This window comes from Mustelus asterias, chromosome 19 (genome assembly GCF_964213995.1).
Source record: "Mustelus asterias chromosome 19, sMusAst1.hap1.1, whole genome shotgun sequence".
Classification (NCBI taxonomy): domain Eukaryota; kingdom Metazoa; phylum Chordata; class Chondrichthyes; order Carcharhiniformes; family Triakidae; genus Mustelus; species Mustelus asterias.
This window is the reverse complement of record NC_135819.1, coordinates 32,019,996-32,038,111: the sequence shown is the minus strand read 5'-3', so window position 1 is coordinate 32,038,111 and position 18,116 is coordinate 32,019,996. Positions and strand designations below refer to the sequence as shown.

The 18,116-nt window shown below is 49.7% G+C and overlaps 1 protein-coding gene across 2 annotated transcripts in view; it reads right to left on the bottom strand.

Moving 5' to 3' along the window:
* The window catches only part of bcat1 (branched chain amino-acid transaminase 1, cytosolic), a 74,718-nt gene that overhangs the window by 36,066 nt on the left and 20,536 nt on the right, over window positions 1-18,116 (bottom strand). For both annotated transcript variants that reach the window (XM_078235284.1, XM_078235286.1), the window contains exon 3: window positions 9,147-9,347. In XM_078235284.1, coding sequence (XP_078091410.1) covers window positions 9,147-9,347 — 201 coding nt within the window. The remainder of the gene's footprint in view (window positions 1-9,146; window positions 9,348-18,116) is intronic.

Below are 18,116 nucleotides of genomic sequence, written 5' to 3'. Positions count from 1 at the left end.
AGGGAAGAACTTTCAGGTGCAATGGACTAATGAGCTCCTAAACCTGCTGACAGGTGGAGCATCATTGGCTAAAGTAATAATGTGTAATATTGTAATTGGACCCTCCAGTTTGGATGACAAACTGGGCGGGAAATCAAAGTGTTGAGTGAGTATATCAATCTCACACTAGCACTGTTACGGCAGAAAGGGTAGCCGGTGCTTGCTGACTATCTTTTTTTCTGATGCATGCATCAGCAATAACCACATGCTGTCTTTCACGGTCTCTGTGTTTGTTGAGTTCGGCTGAGTATCAGACCCCCCCCAGAGGGACATCCCGGAAAATTCCTCTTACACTACTTTATAACAGTTCAAAAATACCACGCAGGCTGTGAAACGCTTTACGACATCCTGAGGTCGGGGAAGTTGCCATAGAAACACAAGGGGATGCTACATTGGATAGTATCGGCTGTAGGGGTCGTGGATGAACCCACATTGGGTCAATGCATATCCACTTCAGACTGACTGCTCACTTATATGGCTGCATGCTCTCTACTGTCTGCAGTCTTAACTTGCGAGCACTGGTTAAAACCAGTCCGCAGAGGGCTATAAAGGCTGGGTGGTTAAGTATGTTCAAGGCTGAGATCGATAGGTATTTAATCAATAAGGGAATCGAGGGTTATGGGAAAGAGGGGCTGAGAATTGTCACAGCAGTTCTGTCATGATCTCATTGAAAAGCAGTGCAGATTCGATACTTCTGCTCCTGCGTCTTATGGTCAAACTGCTTAAAGCTAGCCTGCGCCTCTTAAAAGGGTAGGGACACACTGTGGTGGGAGTACCTTGCTGGGAGCTGTGCAGGGAGTGAATCTGACCAGTGACCATATTTCTGCCACTCTTGCCAACATGGCGTTCAGTGAAATCTGCCCCTTCCCACCAAAATATGGACATGTTCGCCGCAGATGCCACTTTGGTTCCCAAAAGGCACTCACACAGCATCTAAAACTGGCCCGATCTCTCGGCCCAGTACTTTCCGTCAGTCGTGCTGCAGGCTTGCAGTATCTGACAGGAACCACACGAGGGTGCTGCAGACCACCCCCTGCAGAATGCACGGATTGTGTGCAGAGTAAGGCGAGGTTCCCCTTTTCTCTCTCTGTGAGATTGAGCTCTGACACACACACACAGACCTTTCAATAACTGTCAATGTTTCAGAGTCGCACAATCTGCAATAGATTACACTGCACTTTAACAGGACCCCGAAATCAAAATATCAACAGGTTAAATCACTGAGACATTTTCAAACCCCATTTTAACATTTAAATGATATATTTCCTGTTTAAAATGCATTGCGTACCCTGTATTTTTGCTACATAACATGTAATTACCGTGTTAAGATTCACTCTGATTTGAGAATGTTTTGATGATATTATATATCATTTCGTCCCAGGAATAATTCTCCACAGAAACAGACAGAAGTTTGACCTATCAACTGTCAGGTGCAGAGAGGTGGACTGTGAGAGATATATCATCTCATACAATTTATATCGTTAAAAAGTCTTGGAGAAATCACAGTTAAATTCTGTGAAAACAGATGGCAGTCGTAGCTGAGAGGATGGCGCTCTCATTCCGGAAACTGGGATGGCCACACACTGAGTGAAGCCCATACTCTCGAGGCTGGCAGTACAGAGGGAGTGCAGCACTGCTGCTCGAGCTTTTGTTAAAGCGAGGCCTCTGTCTCAGGGTGGATGTGAAAGATCCCATGGAACTGTGCGAAGGAGAGCAGGGGCGATCCCCCGGCTGTCCGGGACAATGTTTGGCCCTCAAGTAAACAGGAACTTCTTCTCTCAGAGGGTGGTGAATCTCTGGAATTCTCTGCCCACTGAAGTGGTGGCGGCTTCCTCGCTGAATATGTTTAAATCACGGATAGATGGATTCCTGATCGGTTAGGGAATTAGGGGTTATGGGGATCAGGCGGGTAAATGGAACTGATTCACTTCAGATCAGCCATGATCTTGTTGAATGGCGGGGCAGGCTCGAGGGGCTAGATGGCCTACTCCTGCTCCTATTTCTTATGTTCTTATGACCCGGCCATTTATCCCGTGTGGGATCTTGCGGTGCAGAAATCTGGCTCCCGTGTCTCTCCCACAATGCAGCAGCGATGATGCAAGTATTTGGGGGAGGGAGGTCTCTGGGGAGGGGGGGGCGGGGGGCCTTGGGTGGGGCTGTGGGTATCGGCTTTACCAGGAGGCCATGTCTGCTGCCAATGCCACGCCTTGCTGTGTTCCACTCTGTCACGTCAGTGACATCAAAGGAGTCGGCAATGGCCAGGACCAAAGATGGCGCAGCTCAAATCGTCACGCCCGTGGTTCTGGGGCTTGGCATATCCTTGTTTTTGCGTACTGGTTGACTGGCTATGTCTGCAACTGGATGAACCCAATTCCGGATTCAGACCAGACCTGGAGTAGTGTGCACTGTATCTGCCTCCTTATTTATGGAAAGATATTGGAAGCAGTTCAGAGAAAGTTCACTAGGAATGGGTGGCTTGTCCTATGAGGAAAGGTTGGAGAAATTGGGTTTGTATTCACTGGAGTTGAGAAGAGCAAGAGGAGACGTGACTGAAAATTTTTAAGGGGCTGAGGGGATGTGGAGAGGATGTTTCCTGTTGTGGGAGAATCTAGAACCAGGGGTCACTGTTTAAAAATAAACAGTCACCCGTTTAGGACAAAGAACAAAGAGAAGTACAGGATCAGGCCCTTCAGCCCCCCCCCAACCCGTGCTGATCTCCATGCCCTAACTAAACTAAAAAAAACACCTTCTGCCCTTACTCGGTCCGTGTCCCTCTATTCCCTCCCTATTCTTGTACCCGTCCAGGTCCCTCTTGGATGTTGCTCAAGACGGAGAGGAGAATTTCTTTCTCTCAGAGGGCGGTGAGTCTCTGGAACTCTCTTCCTCAAAAGGTGGTGGAAGCAGAGTCTTTAAATATTTTGAAGGCAGAGCTGGATAGATTCTAGATTAACAAGGGGCGGGGGGGAAGGGGTTGAAAGGTTATCGGGAATGTGGGGTTGAGGTTACAATCAGATCAGCCACAATCTTATTGAATCGTGAAGCAGGCGAGAGCGGCAGAGTGGCCTACTCCTGCTCCGAATTCCTATGTTCGTTACGTTTTGTACGTTTGCATGTTGAACATTTGAAAAGCCAGCGGGTAATGTGCCGAATTGATTTCCAAGTGGCACAGGACTGCCTCGAGGAAGAGAGAAGCCCATCCAGGTTCAGTAACATGAGATACAGCACTGCAGAGTGCCAGGGTGGCACAGTGGTCGGCACTGCTGCCTCACAGCGCCAGGGTCCCGGGTTCGATTCCCGGCTCGGGTCACTGTCTGTGTGGAGTCTGCACATTCTCTCCGTGTCTGCGTGGGTTTCCTCCGGGTGCTCCGATTTCCTCCCACAGTCCAAAGATGTGCGGGTTAGGTTGATTGGCCGTGATAAATTGACCCTGGTTTCGGCGGCGGGGGTCGGGGGGGGGGGTGGGGGGGGGGGGTGTGGAATTAGCTCGGGCAAATATGTGGGGTTACGGGGAGATGGTGGGATTGTTGTCAGTGCAGACTCGATGGGCCGAATGGCCTCCTTCTGTACTGTAGGGATTCTGCAGAATTCATTACAGGAAATAACTAACATCTTCCCATCCTGTGTGTGTTGAGGTCAGTGTCCCAGACACAGGGGTGGTACTGGTAGGTCAGACACAGTGGAGTGACGCCATTAGATTCCCGCACATTGTACGGAAGGGTGTCAGTGGCCACCCTGCATTTGCAGAAAACCCAGTCTAGGCAGGCAGTGGTATTGTCACTGGTCTGGAGATCCAGGGTAATGTTCTGGGGACCCAGGTTCAAATCCCACCACAGCAGATGATGAAAATTGAATTCAATAAAAATCTGGAATTGAAAGTCCAAACCCGTCTGGGTCACTAATGTCCCTCAGGGAAGGAAATCTGCCGTCCTCACCTGGTCTGGCCTACATGTGACTGTAGGCCCACTGCAATGTGATTGACTCCAGACTGTCCCTCTGAAATGGCTTAACAAGCCACTCACTTCAAGGACTATTAGGAGTTGGGCAACAAACGCTGACCAGTGACGTCCACATCAATGAATGAATTTTTAAAAGGTGGAATGTCCATCAGTGTTTCAGCTTCTCATCTCACTGGCTGAGTGTGTAAGAGTGCTCTGGGGTGATGAAATATCAATTATGTTTTAATTCAGTTCAAAAGCTTGATCTCGGACTTCTTGGGTGGGGGGAGCTGTGGGAGAGGGCAACAGGAGACGGGGAGAGACGCAACAAATCATACAATCCCTACAGCACAGAAGGAGGCCATTTGGCCCATCGATGTCTGCACCAACCACAATCCCACCCAGGCCCTATCCCCATAAAACCATGTATTTAGACCATAAGACCATAAGACATAGGAACAGAATTAGGCCACTCAGCCCATCGAGTCTGCTCTGCCATTCAATCATGGCTGATATTTTTCTCATCCCCATTCTCCTGCCTTTTCCCCATAACACTTGTTCCCCTTATTAATCAAGAACCTATCTATCTCTGTCTTAAAGACACTCAATGACCCGGCCTCCACAGCCTTCTGCGGCAAAGATTTCCACAGATTCACCACTCTCTGGCTGAAGAAATTCCTCCTCATCTCTGTTGTAAAGGATCGTCCCTTCAGCCTGAGGTTGTGCCCTCTGGTTCTAGTTTTTCCCACTAGTGGAAACATCCTCTCCACATCCACTCTATCCAGGTCTTGCAGTATCCTGTAAGTTTCAATAAGATACGCCCTCATCCTTCTCAACTCCAACAAGTACAGACCCAGAGTCCTCAACCGTTCCTCATACGGCAAGCTCTTCATTCCAGGGATCATTCCTGTGAACCTCCTCTAGACCCTTTCCAAGGCCAGCACATCCTTCCTTAGATATGAGGTCCAAAACTGCTCACAATACTCCAAATGGGGAGAATCCAGAGCCTTATACAGCCACAGAAGAACATCCCTGCTCTTGTATTCTAGCCCTCTCGACATGAATGCTAACATTGCATTTGCCTTCCTAACTGCCGACTGAACCTGCACATTAACCTTAAGAGAATCTTGAACAATGATTCCCAAGTCCCTGCTAATCCCCCTGACACTAAGGGGCAATTTAGCATGGCCAATCCACCTAACCCGCGCATCTTTGGACTGTGGGAGGAAACCCACGCAGACACGGGGAGAACGTGCAAACTCCACACAGACAGTGACCCGAGGCCAGTATCGAACCCGGGTCCCTGGCGCTGTGAGGCAGCAGTGCTAACCCACTGTGCCACCGTGCTGCCCACTGAATCTGACACTTAGGAAAAGCAGTTTGTGCCCATCTCAGGGTAAAAGTGAGAATGTGCACACTTGGGTTACACAGGAGGATCATCAAATATTTGCAGTTACGGCTGATGTAAGTTAGGGTGTGGAACTGATAAAATTCAAATCTAAAATCCACATTTCAATTTACATTGGCTAAATTCTATTTATTAAAATCCACATTTAAAGATCCCATGGCAATGATCTAAAACATTGGGCCAACAATAATCTTTTAAAATTCTTTTGGTTTCCTATCTCCCTAGTTACACATGTCGAGAAGCTCGAGGAGTGCCTTGATTGAGGTGTTTAAGATTATCAGAGAGTTTGTTCGGGGAAGGGAACTGAATTTATTTCCACTTGTGGAGGAGGCTGGAACGAAGTGGATATAAAAATGAGATTCATTCTCATAAATGAAAGGTGTGTAGTGGGGAGCATGTGAAACTGGTTGCCGCAGTGACTGGTTGAGGGGCAACAGCATGAACACATTGAAATAGGGAGCTGGATAAACACAAGTGGTTGAAGGACAGAGCAATGTGTCGATGAGGCGCAATGAAGCCGCTTTGTGTGGAGTAGAAATGTTCAGCGGATTCTGCAGACTGCCCATCGCGAGGCCCGGAGTGTGTGTGTGTCAGAGAGAGGGGAGTGTGTGTGTGTCAGAGAGAGGGGAGTGTGTGTGTGTCAGAGAGAGGGGAGTGTGTGTGTGTCAGAGAGAGGGGAGTGTGTGTGTGTCAGAGAGAGGGGAGTGTGTGTCAGAGAGAGGGGAGTGTGTGACAGAGAGAGGGGAGTGTGTGACAGAGAGAGGGGAGTGTGTGACAGAGAGAGGGGAGTGTGTGACAGAGAGAGGGGAGTGTGTGACAGAGAGAGGGGAGTGTGTGACAGAGAGAGGGGAGTGTGTGACAGAGAGAGGGGAGTGTGTGACAGAGAGAGGGGAGTGTGTGACAGAGAGAGGGGAGTGTGCGACAGAGAGGGGAGTGTGTGACAGAGAGAGGGGAGTGTGCGACAGAGAGAGGGGAGTGTGCGACAGAGAGGGGAGTGTGCGACAGAGAGAGGGGAGTGTGCGACAGAGAGGGGAGTGTGCGACAGAGAGAGGGGAGTGTGCGACAGAGAGAGGGGAGTGTGCGACAGAGAGAGGGGAGTGTGTGACAGAGAGAGGGGAGTGTGTGACAGAGAGAGGGGAGTGTGCGACAGAGAGGGGAGTGTGCGACAGAGAGAGGGGAGTGTGTGACAGAGAGGGGAGTGTGCGACAGAGAGAGGGGAGTGTGTGACAGAGAGAGGAGAGTGTGACAGAGAGAGGGGAGTGTGTGACAGAGAGAGGGGAGTGTGTGACAGAGAGAGGGGAGTGTGCGACAGAGAGAGGGGAGTGTGCGACAGAGAGAGGGGAGTGTGCGACAGAGAGGGGAGTGTGCGACAGAGAGAGGGGAGTGTGCGACAGAGAGGGGAGTGTGCGACAGAGAGAGGGGAGTGTGCGACAGAGAGAGGGGAGTGTGTGACAGAGAGAGGGGAGTGTGTGACAGAGAGAGGGGAGTGCGTGACAGAGAGAGGGGAGTGTGTGACAGAGAGAGGGGAGTGTGTGACAGAGAGAGGGGAGTGTGTGACAGAGAGAGGGGAGTGTGTGACAGAGAGGGGAGTGTGTGACAGAGAGAGGGGAGTGTGTGACAGAGAGGGGAGTGTGCGACAGAGAGAGGGGAGTGAGTGACAGAGAGAGGGGAGTGTGTGACAGAGAGAGGGGAGTGTGTGACAGAGAGGGGAGTGAGTGACAGAGAGAGGGGAGTGTGTGACAGAGAGAGGGGAGTGTGTGACAGAGAGGGGAGTGTGTGACAGAGAGAGGGGAGTGTGCGACAGAGAGAGGGGAGTGTGTGACAGAGAGAGGAGAGTGTGACAGAGAGAGGGGAGTGTGTGACAGAGAGAGGGGAGTGTGTGACAGAGAGAGGGGAGTGTGCGACAGAGAGAGGGGAGTGTGCGACAGAGAGAGGGGAGTGTGCGACAGAGAGGGGAGTGTGCGACAGAGAGAGGGGAGTGTGCGACAGAGAGGGGAGTGTGCGACAGAGAGAGGGGAGTGTGCGACAGAGAGAGGGGAGTGTGTGACAGAGAGAGGGGAGTGTGTGACAGAGAGAGGGGAGTGCGTGACAGAGAGAGGGGAGTGTGTGACAGAGAGAGGGGAGTGTGTGACAGAGAGAGGGGAGTGTGTGACAGAGAGAGGGGAGTGTGTGACAGAGAGGGGAGTGTGTGACAGAGAGAGGGGAGTGTGTGACAGAGAGGGGAGTGTGCGACAGAGAGAGGGGAGTGAGTGACAGAGAGAGGGGAGTGTGTGACAGAGAGAGGGGAGTGTGTGACAGAGAGGGGAGTGAGTGACAGAGAGAGGGGAGTGTGTGACAGAGAGAGGGGAGTGTGTGACAGAGAGGGGAGTGTGTGACAGAGAGAGGGGAGTGTGCGACAGAGAGAGGGGAGTGTGTGACAGAGAGAGGGGAGTGTGTGACAGAGAGAGGGGAGTGTGTGACAGAGAGAGGGGAGTGTGTGACAGAGAGAGGGGAGTGTGTGACAGAGAGAGGGGAGTGTGTGACAGAGAGAGGGGAGTGTGTGACAGAGAGAGGGGAGTGTGTGACAGAGAGGGGAGTGTGCGACAGAGAGAGGGGAGTGTGTGACAGAGAGAGGGGAGTGTGTGACAGAGAGAGGGGAGTGTGTGACAGAGAGAGGGGAGTGAGTGACAGAGAGAGGGGAGTGTGCGACAGAGAGAGGGGAGTGTGTGACAGAGAGAGGGGAGTGTGTGACAGAGAGAGGGGAGTGCGTGACAGAGAGAGGGGAGTGTGCGACAGAGAGAGGGGAGTGTGTGACAGAGAGAGGGGAGTGAGTGCGACAGAGAGAGGGGAGTGTGTGCGACAGAGAGAGGGGAGTGTGCGACAGAGAGAGGGGAGTGTGTGACAGAGAGAGGGGAGTGAGTGACAGAGAGAGGGGAGTGTGTGACAGAGAGAGGGGAGTGTGTGACAGAGAGAGGGGAGTGTGTGACAGAGAGAGGGGAGTGAGTGACAGAGAGAGGGGAGTGTGTGACAGAGAGAGGGGAGTGTGTGACAGAGAGAGGGGAGTGTGTGACAGAGAGAGGGGAGTGTGTGACAGAGAGAGGGGAGTGAGTGCGACAGAGAGAGGGGAGTGTGTGACAGAGAGAGGAGAGTGTGTGACAGAGAGAGGGGAGTGTGTGACAGAGAGAGGGGAGTGAGTGACAGAGAGAGGGGAGTGTGTGACAGAGAGAGGGGAGTGTGAGTGTGACAGAGAAAATAAGGAAATAAGGCAACCATTGAGTGCACAGCAAGCTCCCAGAAACAGCAATGTGATAACAGCCAAATCACCTGTTTTGCGACATCGACTGAGGAATAAATATTGTCCAGGACGTTTCACCAGCTCAGCTTCAGACCAGTGCAGTAGCGCCTCCAAATCAGAGGGACTCAGCTGAGGAACGACACCTCAGAGTGGACAGAACTCCTTCAGTGCTGCCTCGGGACTGTCGGTCCGGATCGCAGCTCAATCCCCTCTGCTTTTGTAATCAAACCCACAAACTTCTAACTGAAAGCGAATGGTGTTTAGGCCTTTGTCTGAAAGGGAGGAATGGTCAGGGTTGCAGGGAGAGTGCTGGCCAATGGGACTGGGTGAGTTGCTCATTCAGCGAGCCGGGACAGACACGATGGGCCGAATGGTCTCCTCCTGCACGGTAACAGTCCGGTGATTCCGAGTGTTACAAGCTCGCCTGACAGTGACACGCCGGATCTAACAATGTGAAGACAAGGCAAGGCTGCCCCTGTCACCCACTCACCTCCACTGCATAATGCAGAGCAGACACGGCGGGGTGCAGTGAGAGATTCTGCATTGGTTTGATCTGTGGCCTCTCCCAGCCTCTTGCAGAGCTCCAGTGAATCATCAGCATGTGATCACTGAACACTGTCCCAAACACTAGCCGGTTAGGGTCTGGCTTCTCTGCTGACTCCTGAACCAATTCCACCTCTATATCGGCAGCCTGGAAGAGACAAAGTGGAATAAAGTGTATTAACGCCACCAAAACGTCAAATCTTCAGAACAGCTGACATGCTCAATGTTGCAAAGAACTTATCACTGGCCATTTGGCCCAAGTGGTCAAAGCTGCTGTTCCCACAAGCCTCTTCCACCTTTAGTTACCTCTTCCCACTCTGCCTCCCAGGAGGGCTTGTGGCGCAGTGGGTAACGTCCCTGCCTCTGAGCCAGAAGTTCGGGTTCGAGTCCCACCCCAGGACCTGACGGGCAAGGAAGGTGCGTTCAAAATGTGACCCAACAGGTTGAGTGTCAACCTGCAAAATCCTTCCAAACACGCCAATGGCTGGCGATAAGGGTTGGGGAGATTCCTGGTCAGACAGGCTTGATATGGAGTGTCGCTCCCTCAGGTTATAATCCCCTGGGGACAGACCGGTGACCTGTTCCAGCAATAACTAGCTGTGGAAACAGACAAAAGTGCACCACTAGGTGCAGGAAGAGAATTGGAACACTGCCTCCGATCGTATTCCCTTCTTTAGTTTAGTTTAAAGTTTGATTTGTTAGTGTCACAAGTAGGCTTACATTAACAATGAAGTTCTTGTGAAAATCGCCTAGTCGCCACACTCTGGCACCTGTTCGGGTACATGGAGGGAGAATTTAGCACGGCCAATGCACCTAACCAGCACATCTTTCAGACTGTGGGAGGAAACCCGGAGCACCCGGAGGAAACCCACGCAGACACGGGGAGAATGTGCAAACTCCGCACAGGCAGTGACCCAAGCCGGGAATCGAACCCAGGTCCCTGGTGCCGTGAGGCAGCAGTGCTAACCACTGTGCTACCGTGCCGTCCCAATGTTCTACGTTTGAACCATTTCATGTGAGTTCCACATTCTGTGTCAAGAAACACTTTCTTATTCTTTATGAGATCGGTTAAGGGCTCTTAGGTTCTGGCCTCCCCTTGACAAGTGGAAACAGTTTCCCCACACCTTCAGTTTCTCTCCTCTTCGGAACCAAGAGTCCTGAACTTACTCAATCTTTCCTTGTAAGTTGGATTCTCTCAATTCAGGCAGCATCCTGAGCAGTTTACAAAGGATTTTTAAGGGTATTGTTTGGGGGTTAAAGAGCAGGTGAGAGGTGATTGTATAGCAGAAGTTGCCGTCAGCCTCGGGGCCCACACCTGCGGATCTGAGATTTCCCCCGGGGGAGGAGTCCTCTGCGGCCATTACTCTGAGCAGCAGGGGGCGGTGTGAGCACCAGGATGCCCCAGTTTGACCCTGAAGCAGCTGGGTTGATGGGCCTCTGCAGGCAGGCTCAGCCACAGAAGTGCTGAACCCTCAGCACTGGCGAGTTCCCCAAACACGGTCGGATCATGGAAAAGGGCAGAGAAGGGGAGGAAAACTCAAAACTGGGAGTCAAGAGCCCTTTCCCAGCTCCTCATGGCCTGTAACACAGTTGGCATTGAGTGAGTGACACCTCGCCCGGGGTCCAGATGCATCCAAACTCTCTTAAATCAGGTTACTGGGTATAAGAATTGAGTTTTAAAACAATTAATCAAAACACAGGTAGAGGAGGAGACCATTCAGGCATTTGAGTCTTTTTTTTATTCGTTCGTGGGACAATGGGTTGTCACTGGCTGGCTAGCGTTTATTGCCCATCCCTAGTTGCCCTTGAGATGGTGAGCTGCCTTCTTGAATCGCTGCATGTACTGTGGGCTGAATCATAATAAGTGGGTTAACCCACAGAGTCTGTTCCAAATTCAGTTAGATAATGGGGTCCACCTGTACCCCAGCAACCTTTAGCCGCTTTTGCTCCATATCCCTTAATATCTTGACCTAACAATAAATTATTAATTACTGCCCTGAAATCCCCAATTGTCTCCCTGTATCTAGTCTTTTTCTGGAGAGTTACAGATATTCATTATAATTCTGATGGAAACGTGCATACCGCCTTCACCCCGGAGTGGCGCCGTTCTAATTTTAAGATTGTGTCCTGTCACATGACAGAAAATTTGGACCGAGTGAGATCCTTCTATACCTTCACCAGCCAATCAAAAACATACTGGACTGTTCAAAGAGGACCTTTCTAGAAACAAAACAAGTAAATACACTGACCAAAGATGGCTACCACTAGTCACTTGATGTCAGGTTGTAGGTTGACCACTTTTCTGGACAGTTCCAATATGGATTGCACAGAGGTCGGCCCTGAAATGCTACATGGAATTTTTGGGGTGTCAACATCTACTTCAAACCCGGGATTTTTGAAAGGAAGGCAGTCAAAATGCAAAGTGCTGGATTTAATCAACTGAAGTCCTGTCAAGGCATTTGGGAACTGCTAACCTGCCAGAAACCCAGTAGACACTCAACACCTCCTGGTGAGGACACAATCATCCCATCGACTGTTGGTTTCTACTCTCCTAAAATGTTTCTGCGACGAAAGATCAAAAACGTGATTATTTGTTCCACAAGAACGACTGAAAGACAGACTGATCAAATTCTTTCTTGGAATATACAGACAAGAGGTTTCAGAATCTGTTTTGCCAAGACAGAACCATCAATAGAAAAATCAAAGACATCCGGAAACACTGCTGAAGCGAGCAGTAAGAAATCTCTCTCTCTGAAGCTAAAATGGACTCCAGCAAGATGCAGTTAACTCCAATTCAACTCCAAGAATTTAACAGAAACTAACCACAAGCGGCCGCAACGTTCAATAAACTACACCTCAAGGGCAAGCAAAGGATTTAATCATTTACTATCTTAACTTTTATTTGGACTGTAGCTTTTCCTACTTCTGATATATGTGTGCATGTGTGAGTGTGTGTGCCTGTGTTTTGTGTGTGGGTACGAGAGTGTATGTGTTTGTGCGTGAGTATGTGTGCATGAGTGTGTGTGTGTGTGTCTGTCTGTATGTAGGTGTGTGTGTGCCCATGTGTGTGTGTGTGCTTGAGTATGTGCCAGTGTGTGTGTGTCTGTGTGTTTTCGTCTGTGTGTGTGTGCGTGCGTGTGTGTGTGCCAGTTTGAGTGTGTGTGTCTGTGGGTGTGTGTGTGTGCCTGTCTGTATGTATGTGTGTGTATGTGTCTGTGTGCCCATGTGTGTGCATAGGCTTGAGTTTGTGCCAGTGTGTGTGAGCATGTATGTGTGCGAGTATGTGTGCATATGTGTATGTGTGCCTGTGTGTGTGTGTGTGTGTGCGTATCTGTGTCTGTTTATGTGAGTGTGTGTGTGTGCGTGTGTGTCTTATTAAAAAGTAAATACATTTGGATTAGAAAAGGTATTTACGGGAAAAATTAAATTTTAAAAATACTTTATTGCAACAAACCGAGGGGACTGATTAAAGGTGGGGGGGAGGGGCAGTCCCTCCCCCTCACTTGGTTCTCACAATCCTCTTGTTCCATATTCCCTCATGAGGGGATATCACTTTTCTTGATCTATCTTATGAAATTCTATTGTCATATTAAACACCTCTATTAGTTCACCCCTGAAACATCTTCAGCTCCAGAGAATTCATGCCGAGCTTATGCAATATGTCCTCATAATTTAACAATGAGAAGTTAAAGCTTCCCGAAAACACAAATACAGAAAAATATGTAGACATCAATTTGCAAAATGAGAAGGGTTCACAACTTCAATCAGCTTTATCCCACGTGGTACATGTCGAGTTCCCTTTAGAAATAAGGTACATGGGTTTTAGGTCTATCATCAGTTCTAATTTAATTTGCATCATTTAAAGACATTCCCCATTGCCAACATTATACTCACTGTTCCACTGTGTCCTCAATTATACAATTACTCAAAACACCAGCTGTAAACTGCAACACGCTTATAGCTGATAAAACAGCTAGCAATTGAACAACTGTGCAGGGGTTACATCGCACTGTGGACACTGAGCAGAGGGACGTTTGGATCTCACATGATTCCCACGTTTTGGCTTTGCAGCACGGTGGCACAGTGGTTAGCGCTGCTGCCTCACAGCGCCAGGGACCCGGGTTCAATTCCCGGCTTGGGTCACTGTCTGTGTGGAGTTTGCACCTTCTCCCCCTGTCCGCAGGGGTTTCCTCCGGGTGCTGCAGTTTCCTCCCACAGTCCAAAGATGTGCGGATTAGGTGGAGTGGCCATGATAAATTGCCACTTAGTGTCCCAAGGTGTGTAGGTTAGGTGAATTAGCCATGGAAAATGTGTGGGGTTACGGGGATAAGGTGGGCGAGGGGATGTGGGCCTGGGGTGTAAGATGCTATTTCAAGAGTCGGTGTAGATTCAATGGGCAGTATGGCCTCCTTCTGCACTGTGAGGATTCTATGATTCTTTTGGACCTGCGCCTACCCCCGTCCCCAACAACTCACAGTTCTGCACTCACATTCACACGCCAAGCCTCTTGTGATGTCACACTAGAGCCATATGCAAGGTGAAGCAGTCTTAGGCCAATGAGATTCATCAATGCCAGGCTGGGTGCCGTGTGGGAAAGGCAGTAAGAATCCAAAGAGGGGGAAGGGATTTGGACTTCTTTCAGTCACTGCAATTTTTCCCGACTCTGAGATTAGCTTGCATTTATATAACGCCCTTCATAACCCCGAGGCAACCCGAAGTGTCTAACATCCAATGAAGTACAATTGCTTTTATAATATCAGGAAACACTGCAGCAATTTGTACAGAGCAAGATCCCAAAAATAGCAATGTGACAATGGCCAGTTCCATCTAGCTGTTGGTTACAGGTTAAGTATCACCTATGATATGCCTGACCCTGTTTGAGAAGTGCCATTCGCATGTTTTACATCCACATGGGAGGGCAGACCGGGACATCATATTTAATGTCTTAATTGAAGAACGAGACCTGGTGACTGTGCAGTGCTTCCTCAGTGTTACACTCAAGTGTCTGCCTGGATTGTGTGCACAAGTGCCTAGAGCAAGGCATGAACCTGCAACCTTCTGGGAGTGCTCTTCTGAACCTGCAACCTTCTGTCCAGCTCAGGGTCGGGGGGAGCGGGGGGGAGGGGGAGCGGGGGGGAGGGGGAGCGGGGGGGAGGGGGAGCGGGGAGGGTGCAGCGGGGAGCGGGTGGGCATCCGGGAGGGAGTGAGGGGGAGTGACAATCTCTCAGTGCACCCTTGTATACAATGCACTGGGAAATCAGGTGCATGCACAATAGCACACTCTAGCAGTTAGCAGCTGGCTTGCCTGACGTGAATAGACTCTGTCCACTCCTGCTACTGGCGAGAATCACACTTTGGCGAATTTTTTTTCTAAAGTGTGTTAAGATTTGGATTTTTCTCTAGCCGAAAAAAACGGGCCCAAGATCCTCCCATGCTCACACTCACTCGGAACCCAGAATATTTTCGGTAGGATTGACTAGAAGGCCAACTGCCATGGCTAACACAGAGATGATGTGGAGATGCCGGCGTTGGACTGGGGTAAACACAGTAAGAAGTTTAACAACACCAGGTTAAAGTCCAACAGGTTTATTTGGTAGCAAAAGCCACACAAGCTTTCGAGGCTCTGAGCCCCTTCTTCAGGTGAGTGGGAATTCTGTTCACAAACAGAACTTATAAGACACAGACTCAATTTACATGAATAATGGTTGGAATGCGAATACTTACAACTAATCCAGTCTTTAAGAAACAAAACAATGGGAGTGGAGAGAGCATCAAGACAGGCTAAAAAGATGTGTATTGTCTCCAGACAAGACAGCCAGTGAAACTCTGCAGGTCCACGCAACTGTGGGAGTTACAAATAGTGTGACATAAATTCTGATTCTAGGATCGCATGATAAAGACTCAGGAGGAAAAAAGCAGAAATATTTATGTGAAATAGTGTGACATAAACCCAATATCCCGGTTGAGGCCGTCCTTGTGTGTGCGGAACCTGGCTATCAGTTTCTGCTCAGCGACTCTGCGCTGTCGTGTGTCGCGAAGGCCGCCTTGGAGAACGCTTACCCGAATATCAGAGGCCGAATGCCCGTGACCGCTGAAGTGCTCCCCAACAGGAAGAGAACAGTCTTGCCTGGTGATTGTCGAGCGGTGTTCATTCATCCGTTGTCGCAGCGTCTGCATAGTTTCCCCAATGTACCATGCCTCGGGACATCCTTTCTTGCAGCGTATCAGGTAGACAACGTTGGCCGAGTTGCAAGAGTATGTACCGTGTACCTGGTGGATGGTGTTCTCACGTGAGATGATGGCATCTGTGTCGATGATCCGGCACGTCTTGCAGAGGTTGCTGTGGCAGGGTTGTGTGGTGTCTTGGTCACTGTTCTCCTGAAGGCTGGGTAGTTTGCTGCGGACAATGGTCTGTTTGAGGTTGTGCGGTTGTTTGAAGGCAAGAAGTGGGGGTGTGGGGATGGCCTTGGCGAGATGTTCGTCTTCATCAATGACATGTTGAAGGCTCCGGAGGAGATGCCGTAGCTTCTCCGCTCCGGGGAAGTACTGGACAACGAAGGGTACTCTGTCCACTGTGTCCCGTGTTTGTCTTCTGAGGAGGTCGGTGCGGTTTTTCGCTGTGGCGCGTTGGAACACAGAGAAACATGACACAAGAGTGACTGCACAAAGTCTGGCATTGGCTGTGGAAACATTTTGTGCAAGGTATTTCTCATCCAGCTACAGTCCGCTGTAAAGGACCTTGGGGTCCGGGTCCATAGGATTCTTAAATCGGCCTCGCAGGTAGAGGAGGTGATTAAGAAGGCGTATGGTGTGCTGGCCTTCATCAATCAAGCGATTGAGTTTAGGAGTCGGGAGATAATGATGCAGCTTTATAAGACCCTCGTCAGACCCCACTTAGAGTACTGTGCTCAGTTCTGGTCACCTCATTACAGGAAGGATGTAGAAATTATTGAAAGGGTGCAGTGAAGATTTACAAGGATGTTGCCTGGATTGGGTGGCATGCCTTATGAGGATAGGTTGAGGGAGCTCGGTCTTTTCTCCTTGGAGAGACGAAGGATGAGAGGTGACCTGATAGAGGTATACAAGATGTTGACAGGTACAGGTGGATTCTCAGAGGCTTTTTCCCAGGGCTGAAATGGCTGCTACGAGAGGACACAGGTTTAAGGTGCTGGGGAGTAGGTACAGAGGAAATGTCAGGGGTAAGTTTTTCACTCAGAGGGTGATGGGTGAGTGGAATCGGCTGCCGTCAGTGGTGGTGGAGGCAAACTCGATAGGGTCTTTTAAGAGACTTCGCGATGAGTACATGGGACTTAATAGGATTGAGGGTTATAGGTAAGCCTATATATAGGCCTAGGTAGGTAGGGACATGACCAGCGCAACTTGTGGGCCGAAGGATCTGTTTGTGCTGTAGTTTTTCTATGTTCTACGTTCTAAAGAGAATCCAGCTCACACAAACAAACGGGCCAAAATTCAAAAGGGCTGACAAAAAAGCCAAGGGGAAGCTGGAATGTAAACGTAATGAGTGAATTCATTTAATCCACCGGATTTGTGAAGGATTGGTGCTACGTCCTCTGGACTTTGTACATTTATAAACTGCAGTCCATGTATATTCACGGAGTCACGCACATTCATACGTTTATACACACAGAGATTGTGTTTTCCACAGTTCTGAGTTTGATCTTAACACGAAACATAAAGCACTATTTTTGCAGCACACATGACAGAAGGGATAAAAACAGCTAACCAAATCCCCAAGGCATTGATGACAATGTTCATAAGCATCAGATCTTTATTTGGGCAAAGTTGTTTTTACTGCCGAGACGGTTTCGCTGGATATTGTCTCCAGCACTTGCTCTTCATACGTGACGATGGCCACATGTAGTAGATACCTTTCAGTTAAACTACCTGAGCAGAAAAGCTACGTCCCTTCAGTAGAGATCTGATGCTTATTAATGCTGTCATTTTTGCCTGGGGGACCTGGCTTGTGTATCAGTCGCCGGGCGCTCTGAAGCAATGATGTGGAGAATGTAGAATGAATGGTTCACTAATCAAGCTCAATGTTCTGGTTGTGAAGCCCCGCACGGACTCCCGTCCACCCGGGAGTGGATTCTGGCAAATCGAGTGTGCACATCAGAGAAATCAGGCAGGTCACACGGGCAACTTCTCCACAAATGTGAAAGCAAAATACTGAAATAAAAACAGCAGAACGCTGGAAATGCTCAGCAGGCCTGGCAGCATGTGTGGAGAGAGAAGCAGAGGTAGCCTCCAGGCCAATCCGAAACATTAATCCTGTCTCTCTCGCTCTCTCTCCACAGATACTGCTCCAATACATGCAGCAGCTGAAGACTGCACACAGGGCTACTTAGCCTGGCTGTAATTAATGTTAAAATGTCATCATGGCATTCAAGGCACTTCCTGTCAGTACACCCTGACTTCCTGTCACACTTCCAGTGCACCCTTCTCTGCACCACAATGTCTCAGGTTGTATGTAGGACAAAACAGACTTTCATCTGTTGCCGTATTGAGTTTTTTTTCCCACCCCAACAGGTCGCTAGTCTGTAGCCAGGGGGTTATAGCTTGAGGGGCGCCACTCTACTACAAGCATGGCTGACCAGGAATCTCTTCCACTCTTACTGCCAACCATGGAGGAGAACATGCAAACTCCACACAGTCACCCGAGGCAGGAATTGAACCCGGGTCCCTGGCACTGTGAGGCAGCAGTGCTAACCCACTGTGCCAGTTCCCTCACCCCCTTCTCATGATGCACCTATTCCCTAAGAAGATGGCTGAACTTAAACATTCAGGCGTCCTCCATGTTATGGAAGGTTTTTCTTGAAGGATCCAGCCTCTCCAGCAAAGCCTGGGTTTGGACTCAAAACCCTGAAGTTCTCACTCTGTGAGCAGAATTTTGACTGTC